Source organism: Asterias rubens, chromosome 18, assembly GCF_902459465.1.
Source record: "Asterias rubens chromosome 18, eAstRub1.3, whole genome shotgun sequence".
NCBI lineage: Eukaryota > Metazoa > Echinodermata > Asteroidea > Forcipulatida > Asteriidae > Asterias > Asterias rubens.
The window spans coordinates 167,045-177,708 of NC_047079.1; the positions used below are offsets into that span (position 1 = coordinate 167,045).

The 10,664-nt window shown below is 37.8% G+C and overlaps 1 protein-coding gene across 1 annotated transcript; it reads right to left on the bottom strand.

The window, feature by feature from the left end:
- Positions 1–3,534: 3,534 nt before the first annotated feature.
- Positions 3,535–9,783, bottom strand: LOC117302747 (cytochrome b5 domain-containing protein 1-like). The gene is made up of 4 exons (XM_033786768.1): positions 9,360–9,783; positions 7,140–7,216; positions 6,481–6,699; positions 3,535–5,190 (listed from the first exon to the last, which is right to left on the bottom strand). Exons 1-4 carry the CDS (start codon positions 9,475–9,477, stop codon positions 4,960–4,962), a joined length of 645 nt encoding a protein of 214 aa, XP_033642659.1. The 5' UTR covers positions 9,478–9,783; the 3' UTR covers positions 3,535–4,959.
- Between the last annotated feature and the right edge of the window lie 881 nt (positions 9,784–10,664).

Genomic DNA, 10,664 nt, shown 5'->3' on the forward strand with positions numbered 1-10,664 from the left:
ATTGAAGGCACTGGGCACTATTGGTAATTACTTAAAGTAATTATCAGCATTACAACTTATTTGGTGACGAGCAATGGAGAGCTGTTGACAGTAATAAAACATTGTGAGACACGGCTCTCTCCGCTCTGAAGTAAAGTAGTGTTTTGAGAAAGAATAAATTTCTCACTAAAATGTTTGAATTGAATCCAACACCTCAGCTGAGGTCTCAAATTCAAGCATCTGAAAGCACACAACTTGTGCGACAAGGGTGTTTTTTCTTTGAATACCAATTGAATTCAAATTTCCACAGGTTTGTTATTTTATGCATATGTTGAGATACACCAAGTGAGAATGACTGGTATTTGACAATTACCAAAGGTGTCCAGTGCCTTTTAAGTAAGAATATGTATGACGCACACCAGGTGTGGTACCACCCCAGTAATATGCAATATTGAACTGCTACTAAGTTTCTTACATATTTGTGGCGATGAATTTGTTTACAAACTGACGTACATGAGGGATACAACCATGGGCATTTTTGTACCTAGAACCTCTTTCTGTCGAATGACAAGTTTTTTTGTTAGACGATCCTGCAAGGGGATTTTATGAGCCAGATTTCCAGAACGTTGCATGTATGTCACTCTTCAGTAAGTGCATGTATGTGCAAGCTACACAATGGAATGTCTGAGTGGCTATTCAATGATCAGGTTCCTGTGGAGGTAAGAAATAAGAAACCACATCCATAAATCTTTATAAAAAACAGCGTTGTATAAACTGATGATATTTTTTGTTTGCAGAGATTTATAAACTGTCTGTTTCAATTTTCCATACAGGAATTACATATAAACACTATCGGGTACATGTTTTAGTTCCATAGTCCAGGGATGTGATTTCTCCATTTTTACAAGAAATCAAGTTTTTTTTTTTTTTCTTTGAAACCCCCACCCTGAATTTGGGGGTTTTAATCATGTTTTTTGTATTAATTTTTTAGATGAACGAATTCATGAGAACATGAAGATAAAAAGATATGGAACAGAGTAGCAGAGTAGGGTGAATGTAAGCAGGCTTTGTACTCTGAAGCTTTCACGCTCTCAAGGTTGTAAGCTTTCACGCTCACAAACTCTCATGCTTTTCGCTCGCAAAGGTCACGCTTTGTGCTCATACTTACAGTGGGTTTTTTTCAACGGCTTATCATATCCCTGATGGTATTCAATTAATGTTTCGTTGTTTAGAGCATTGCTGCTGTCGAGGCAAGAAGTAACAAAACTTACTTTATTTCCAACCAATTGCCATTTAGCAATTATGCTGTATGAAAATCTAAGATTACATATAGTATGTACAAGTACTTCTGTTACTCAATTTCAGCAATCAAGTGTAGGTTCTGTAGCACAAGGACATACACATATTAAATTATAACCAGTTGCATCAATTAAGATCTGTTTCAAGTATTCCACATTTGGGCAAACTTATCAAGCCAATGTGCAGGGCTCAATTTCATAGAGCTGCTTAAAGACACTGGACACTATTGGTAATTGTCAAAGACTAGTCTTCACAGTTGGTATATCTCAACATATGCATAAAATAAAAAACCTGTAAAAATTTGAGCTCAATCGGTCGCTGTAGTTGCGAGACATCAATGAAAGAAAAAAAGCACCCTTGTCGCACCATGGTCACACCAAGATGTGTGCTTTCAGATGCTTGATTTCGAGACCTCAAATTCTAAATCTGGGGTCTCGAAATCAAATTCGTGGAAAATTACTTCTTTTTAAAAAACTAAATCACTTCAGAGGGAGTTGTTTCTCACAATGTTTTATACTATCAACCTCTCCTCATGACTCGTTACCAAGTAGGGTTTTATGATAATAATTATCTTGATTAATTACCACTAGTGTGCACTGCCCCTAAGCATAACAAGGTGGTAAGCACAACAAAATTTATGCTTACCAGAATAAGGTTACCAGCTAAAATACCATTTGAAATGTACAACATTTTGCTGGAATCCTGCTTAGTTTCACTTAGCAGAAAATGTTGGGCAATATTTTCTGCTTAAGCAGCTCTATCAAATTGGGCCCTGGACAATGTTTTGCATTAGCATTACTGGATCTATGTGAATTCTGGATCGGTAAATCCCAGAGTCAAAAACTTCCATTGAGAAAAGGAGGATTTTACTTTTTGTTTATTAATATAATAAAGTTAAACAGTGATTTGGGATACAGTGATGTGGCATAGAGAATGTAGGTTATTAGGGCCTATTGTTATGGAAAACAGAAGATTTAATGCCAGATTTTTGTAAATACTATAAACTTGTAGTAATTTGTTCCGAAGGATACTAACTTTAAAGTGCATAACTCTCTATGTTTTGAATATTAAGACATGTTTATTGTCAACTTTACTGATCTGCCCTTCTGTTTTATAATAAAATGTGACAGAAAACACAAAAGTTTCACTTTCTTTGTGAGTGAATGACATACTTGTATCATATTAAATTGCAATTAGCACCTTAACGCAGTACACATACTATATTGTTGTATCAAAAGGTTGCCCCGTAGTCCACGCTCGGAGTCTGTTATTTTTCAAGTACTATTCCAGTATTTCCCATTAGTCGATCCATGGTCGATCATTTACACGGAATTGATAGGTCAATACTTTTTGTACACATATTTATGCACACAAGTGTGTATTGGACTCCAATCTAGGACCCTCTCATTTGTTCAACTGTTTCTCCTGAAAAACAAACGTGTCTTTTGTGGTAGCAATTGTTTTTCTCTTTTATAACAAGTCCTCAATTAGAATGTCGCCACAGGTACAACAGGGACATGAAGAAAACGTATTTGGGTGGTGCAAACAAATCTTCAGATTATGTAATTCATCACATAATATCACCTACACTGAGCACCTCCTTGCATTATTGTCCACTCCCTACTTCTTTGAACATCAGTTGATAAAACAATTTTTTTTAAATTGTTGTCCCTCTATCAGGCAGGCTGTCAGGAACTCACCATGTCCCATTCTGCTGTCTATTTTATTTGGGATTTTTATTTGATGTTTGGATGGACATTTGATGAGTATTTTTATCTATTAAAGGAAGATACGAAAGGACACCTCGAGTGTGTTTCACACAAGGCACTTTATTGCTTCTATCAATTCATGAGCATATCATGTACCCACATGTATAAATACATTAATCCAAATACTTGGTTTGCGGTAATACCATTTATTTGCCAGGTACAGTTTGTTCTTTACAGAAATATCTTGCTTATATCAAGATACTAAAGATGACTAGAGCAAGTTAGTCAAAACCTATTGACCAATTTAAGAACTCACTCTGCGGTAGTGCAGTTAATAATGATCCTATAAGCTAAAGTATTAGTCCCAGCCGATATTCTACCCAACTCGGGTAGTAATTAAAAAGCAGGACAGTTTTTTTCCAAATTGAGAAATCTCCCGAAAAAATCTACTCCACGGTAGTAGAATATATAGCAAGACACACAGTTCCCTAAAGAACAAACTCTACCTGGCAAGTAGATACACACATGGTGTTACTGCAAACCAAATTTACATTGATACCTCACCATGCAATGCCTCAAATTCTATATATACATTAATCCAATAAGCCATTTGCGTGTTAGATCTTAATACTGTCTTGCACAATGACGCGCTTGATCACAAGTTCAAACTTAAATTAGAATTCCTCAGCCTATCCAGACAGTTGCTATTGTCACATGATTAGGGGCTTGGCTTTTTACTTAGTTACTTAACAACCATACACAAATTGAATGAATGTGTGTGACACAATGGCACCATTGTTTGCTCAACGAGAGGTTGCTTTGCAAATGCTTGCCTCGAACTTTTCGAAATAGCAACTGTCTCCATAGTCTGAGGAATTAATTGTGACTAAGCAAGTCATTGTATCAGACATTACTTAAATCTGAATCTGTGGAGTTTTGCGCATTTATTTGTCGGCATCCAAAGCAAAGTGGTTAATTGAAAATTGTGCTGTTTAAATTTTACAAATGCTTACATCTTGGATTTTCATCACAGATATTTACATATTTACAAAGCATTTACAGTACATGGAGAATAGATTACACAGTAAATAGACTAATCGAGAGCATGCCCGACTCTAACCTAATGAATTCCCTTTGGCTCAAAATATCCAGATGTCGGATAAACATTTAACCATACCACAATATTACTCAGTACACAGGAAGCTTGGACATTATGTCTACACTAAAAGTCTGTGAAGCTCCAAACATTGGTGCAATTTGGAAAACAGAATCAACAAGTCTTTGCTGATCCTGTATTTGAAAAGTAAAAGCAGACTACATGTATATTGTTTTCTGATTATGAGCTTTAAGATTTTTTTTTTTTTTTTATAAATGTGAAAGAACTATTCTGCCTTGACTGAAATGTTGCACAAATGATTACCGGTATTAAGTCAAAATTCTTTGAAAAAGTAATATCACCTTTAATTGTAGGTTCATTTTTGTTGAATTCTTAAAAGCCTACACCAAATGGAAAAATCAAGAACACAGAACATCAGCAAAGAGGTGGCGCTTGAGGCACTGACTGCGCTGCAAACAAAGGCATAACAACAAAAAGGCTGGCAGCTTGACATTCTGTTATTGTACAAAGTCAAAATACTGAGGGATTAATCGGTCAATGTCATCAAATTTAAGTTCTATTTAAAATGTGTAATTTATTTGCATTAGTATTCAGTACTTATTATGCTTACAGCTTCATGAACAAAAAACTAAATGGAAGTAAAGTACGTTTGTGTACAGGGGTAAACACGGTTGACTGAATGCCGCCTTGCTGTCCAGTTGCAGTATCTGTGCATTTCCGGGCACAGCAAACTGCTTTAAAAACCTAGGCCTAATTGTATTATATATTGAGTCTTGAAAATACTTGTAATTATTTTTTTATAGGATAAAAGGAGGCTGTCATCTTAAGCAAGTACTGTTTCAATCAGAGGAACGATCAGGCTTCAGTGAGGTCATCATTGAAATATAAATGTAGTGCAGGAAGAAACTCCTCATCGTTCATACTAAGCTTATAGAATTCTTCATCTTCATCCATGACGTCATTCTGTTGTAGAGTCTTTCCCATATCTAGATTGATGCCATTATACTTCCAGGTGTAGCTAGCGGCATGCTGGTTCCAGACAAGATAACGTTCAAGGATCTCCGCCATTATCTCCTCGGAACATACCTGAAATACCAAACAAATCAAGAAACCTGAATGAATAGACCCTTCCCATGATAAATGTAAATTGCACACAGCGCTTGCGCACTAAAATTTTGGTTGGCAAGATGAGGGAATATCGCGCTGTTTTGTACACAGCTAATGGCTGTGTGATGCAGACGCGATTGCGTGTCTGCTAAGTGCACAGCTCTATGGTGTTTGCCAACCAACAGGGCCTGTATGCATGCGGGAATGTAATTAGCATATTTCATGGGAAGGGTCCATTGTCTGGGTCAGTTAATTAAGCAGTCATAATTTGAAGTTTTGATAGAGTCACTTGTTGGGGTGGGTACGCAGTATACAAATTTGACAGACATGACAGCTAGAAGATGAGATTCATTGAAAACAATTTTGATGGAAAAGTTGTATTTAATGTAGTTTCAAATTAACCACATTGCAAATTGAGGAAAGTGTTTTCCAATTAATCTGAAAGGGTCAATAGATAGATGTTTGAGTAAAGCTAGATCAGGGCCCATCAATTTCATAGAGCTGCTTAGCGACCGATTTTGTGCTTACTGCATGGTTTCTATTTCATTGCGCTGCTAACTGTAAGCACATGAAAAGATAGGCTAACCTTCCGGTGCTTACTGCACGAAAGTGACGCCACAATGCAAAACCACGGTGAATGCGCCTTATTTCTGCTTTCTGCAGAGTTCTGCTTTGTAAGTGCCGAATTCTGTGGTAAGCTTAACCATGAAAATTGGCCTAGATCATTAACAAGTACATGTACCTATTTTTTAGGCAAAAAAAATAATTTGTTTTATGACATACAATATACAGTGCGTGCTAAAATGTATGTGTTTTTATCATTTTATACATTCTGCATACAATGATAATAGGTATGTAATTGTTTGTACTTGGTTTTTTGAATTCATAAAAACTCTGAGTTGATTTTAAAAACAACTGGAATATTAAAGGGACAAGTTGGTCTATGAAAGAGCATTTGAAACTATTTGTTATAAAATGCATATGGTTAGAAAGATGTTTTAATGTAGATTAAAACAAGTTTTTGACTTCATAAAATGGCCGACCGTGTTTGTTTGAAAACTACACAAATTTGAGGCATTGTTTGGATCATTGTATTCTACTTTTAAAACATCTTTCTAACCATATCGATTTCATAAATAACGGTTTCAAACGCTTTTCATGGATCAACACGACCGGTCCAAGGCAACGTGTCCCTTTAAATTTAACTTGGAATAACTGCTGATTAAAAGTTGGGTTTGAAACAGTCACATTGATTGATGTTTTACTTACTTCAATAACATGCTCCTGTGATGTGAGGTTGTTGATTATTTTGATGTATCTTGTCTTAGCTGATAGAATTCCTATGCAGAAGATATCATTTTTCCACCACGGCCTCCCAAAGTCATTAGCCCAGTCTGTGCGTGGACATGATGGGGGAATATGAACAAACCGTCCATGAGGTGTGTAAGGAAAAACACAACCAGTTACTGGGTCTACATGAGTGCGGATCTGGTGGGAAAGAAGAACAAAACAATTTGGAATACAGTTTTTCAAAATCCTCTTTGCTGAAAACAAAAACCTTGCCAGCGTCAGGCAAGACCCATGACCGCGACTGGCACTTCTCTTCAGGCATTTGGATAATATTCGGATGATGAATAAGCGACCTGATCATCCCCATTCAACCTGGCCAAATTACCCTTTTTCTTCATTTCTCCACGATCGCCCATCTCTACTGTGTGTTGATCTTTCAAATCAAAAGGCTATCTTTTAACATTAGCCCGATGACAGCCCTTAATTTGAGGACTTTGTTACATCACACATACACATATTTATGTATAAATTAGTATGTCAATGTAATAGGTGGATAATTTATTATTTCATTTGTGTTGCTTCATTTTACTGTTTTACTGTTTTAAAGGTAATCCATTAAAATAAATTGTTAATCTTACCTCCTTGGTTTTCTTATCAAACCAATGAGAAATGTCTTTACCAGCTGCGGCTATAACTGGTTTAAGGAGAACATCACCTGTATGCAAAAACAGTTTGGGAATTAAGTCAAAAGATGGATAACTTTCCGTATGGCGCCACCACTTTTTCACTCATTTTTACAAAAAGGGATATATCAATCAGGTAAATTAGATACTATGTTATTTTATTTCGAATGAAAAAGTGGTGGCGCCATACGGAAACTTTTCCCAAAAGATTAACATAATTATGGCACATATTATACACATTATTTTTAGGGCACATTTATTTTAGCTGACAGGAAACTCATGTGGAAATGTCAATTGGCCAATGGGACCATGGGGGATCATGGGACATGGCAAACACGTACAAAGTCCCATACAATGATGCACAGACAGATCATCACTGGTCTTCATGAAAAGCAGATATTAAAAAAAGACAAATTATTGAATAAAAAAAAGGGAAAAAGAGAGATATAGCCTACAGCGGTCCCAAGTCAACTCGGTTCTAAGTCAACTCGGTCCCAAGTCAACTCGGTCCAAAGTCAATTCGGTCCCAAGTCAACTCAGTCCCAACTCAACTCGGTCTCAAGATGTCAAGTCAACTCGGTCCCAAATCAACTCGGTCCCAAATCAACTCGGTCCCAAGTCAACTCAGTCCCAAGTCAACTCAGTCCCAAGTCAACTCGGTCTCAAGATGTCAAGTCAACTCGGTCCCAAATCAACTCGGTCCCAAATCAACTCGGTCCCAAGTCAACTCGGTCCCAGTCAACTCGGTCCCAAGTCAACTCGGTCTCAAGATGTCAAGTCAACTCGGTCCCTTTTACTTTGCAAACTAACACGGTCAGCCATTTATGGGAGTCAACAATTTGACTCCCATAAATGGCCGACCGTGTGTGTCGACGATGTAAAAGGACAACCGTGCAATTTCGAGGCATGTTTGTGTGGATCATTGTATTCTACTTTTACAATATAGGGCCTATGCATTTTATAACAAACGGTTACAAGTGCTTTTTATAGACCAACTCGACCGATCTAAGGCAACGTGTTCCTTTAATTATTTATTGTTATTAATTGTTAACAAATTAAAATATATTATTATTTTTTTGTGGGGGGGGGGGCAAAAGAAAGAAATTACACATCGGCGCAACAAACGCAGGAGAGGGTTGGAATTTTCATTAATTGAAGGCTCATGAAATGTTATCAACACAGGGGTCCTACTACTTGCCGTCAACTCGCCATCAACTCACTTGCGCCGTCAACTCGCCGTCAACTCCTCCAATATACATTTAAAACCCACAAAAGAAGCATAGAACTGTAAAGTATCAGCTCAAAGAGAATTCGCGAAAGTTTTAGGTCATATTTCGGAATAAAAATTGAGTTTTTTTCTCGTGAAAAAATTATCTCGAAACAGCAAAACCGTCGGCCGCCATCTTGCTTTTTCACATTGATTAGTCTTGGCCCAAGATGTCAATGATTGGTACTTTTTTTCTATCAACACAAAGTCGTTTTTGTGAATGAATTTTTACTGAAAACCATGAGAAAAATGTAGTTTAGCCCAGACTTAACACTTCTGTGTCCCATTTATAAATTTTTCATGTAAATTTAATGAGTTGACGGCACGAAAATGAGTTGACGGCGAGTTGACGGCAAGTCGGCGAGTTGACGGCAAGTCGGCGAGTTGACGGCAAGTCGGCGAGTTGACGGCAAGTCGGCGAGTTGACGGCAAGTAGTAGGACCGCAACACGGACACGCATCTAACAATAGCAAAGTACCAAGTATTTTATTGCCAGCTACCTCGGGGAGCCACACTCATTCAAGTGTATAACCACAAAAAAATTAAATGCATGCATGATTCCATCACTTTTTAAAACAGTACAAATTCATCTTATGAATGTTCAAACCTAATCCCTGCCGAAATTTACTGGGAAACCTGGCGTAAATATAAGTTGAGTTTTTTTTATTGATCAACTGAGTAATAATGTGCGGAAACAACTTGTCAGAACATTGGGGTGTCGGAACATAGGGGTGTCGGAACATAGGGGTGTCGGAATATTCAATATATAGGGGTGTCGTGTCGGAATATTCAATATATAGGGGTGATGTCGGAACATAGGGGTGTCGGAATATAGGTGTAAACCATATCGATTAGCTTTCTTTTTATTAAATTTTATTATTTATAAATTATATTTATAGTATACTCACCAGTGTAGTTTTCACAAAGTGGAGTGAGATCATAGACTTTCCCTAAAAATGAGATCCAGAGATCCTTCAATGTATTGTGCACAGAAACCTCATTTGGTGTATAATATTTTGGACGCATTTTTCCCTATTTTCCCTTGCCCGATATGATGATAACAACTGAAACACTTTTTAACTAGTCATCAATACACACACTAGTTACAGGGATGAGTTGACCGGACGAGTTGACCAGTTCATTCATTCGGTACCCACCAAATCACACGGGAAACACACACTCGACTCTCGCTTCTAAACTCGTAGCTCATGTCAAGCTTCCGTTGTCATGGCGGTTACTATGCGATCCGCAGCTAGTTCGCAGCTCCTTTTTTTGTGTCGCCCTTTTCGAAACTACGACGTTAGCAGACTCAGGCTTCCAGCTACCTTAGCCTTTTGTCGAGGCCTTCGCAGCTTGGACAGTTTCGTAAACAGCGCAGCGACTGGAATGAGAGACCACGCCCCAGAGTCGAGTGTGGTCTCCTGTTCCAGCCGCTGCGCATTTTACGAAAGTGTCCAAGCCACGAAGGCCTTGAATAAAGGCCAAACAAATAAAATAGACCGTGCCAAAAGAGGGCGCTGTTAATGAGGGCTCTTGTTATGATTTTTTCAGGCTCTCAGTCTCATCACCACACTGTGTGGCACGACTCTGGCATGGCAGCAGCTAGCCACTACTACTACAGAAGTACTACCTCCATAGTTGTAACACTGGCTACAAAAGTGTGATTTCCTGCTAATTTACAGACTTTACAGGTTACATCTAGTGTTTTAACAGGTAAAATATACAGTATCGCACTGAATAGTGATTTGTGTCCAATGCAACAATGGCCCATGGCCATGCCTTAAAATTTAAACGGATAACATTCCGTATGTCGCCATCACTTTTTCACTAATTTTTACAAAAAAGGATATCTCATTGAGGTAAATTAGATACTATATTATTTCAAATCAAATGAAAAAGTGGTGGCGCCATACGGAAACTTTTCCATTTAAACAAATAATCATTTTAGTAACATTATTTAAATTATAATAAGCAATCCCTCGATGTCGAGGAAGATATTCTCCACAGAATAAACTAAGTTATATTAGGGTTGAGGTAACTGGTGCCTAAGGTGACTCCGTCGATGACTCAAAAGTCCGATCCGTGAGCCACATACTCTCAGGCAGATGTTGGACCATGGAGATGTCTCTCACGTTACCTCTCCTTTCGCTGCTGACGCTTAGCTGTTGCCTGAGCTAGTCGATTCATTTCAAAACTAGCCGTGCTTCTGTGCA

Bases quoted from the DNA above. Each gene is read 5' to 3' on its own strand.
- LOC117302747 (XM_033786768.1), bottom strand. From the start codon at position 9,477: ATGCGTCCAAAATATTATACACCAAATGAGGTTTCTGTGCACAATACA. The intron at 6,700-7,139 runs GTAAGATTAACA...CTTTCCCACCAG, and splicing joins TTGATAAGAAAACCAAGGAG to ATCCGCACTCATGTAGACCC. The intron at 5,191-6,480 runs GTAAGTAAAACA...TTGGTATTTCAG, and splicing joins CACAGGAGCATGTTATTGAA to GTATGTTCCGAGGAGATAAT.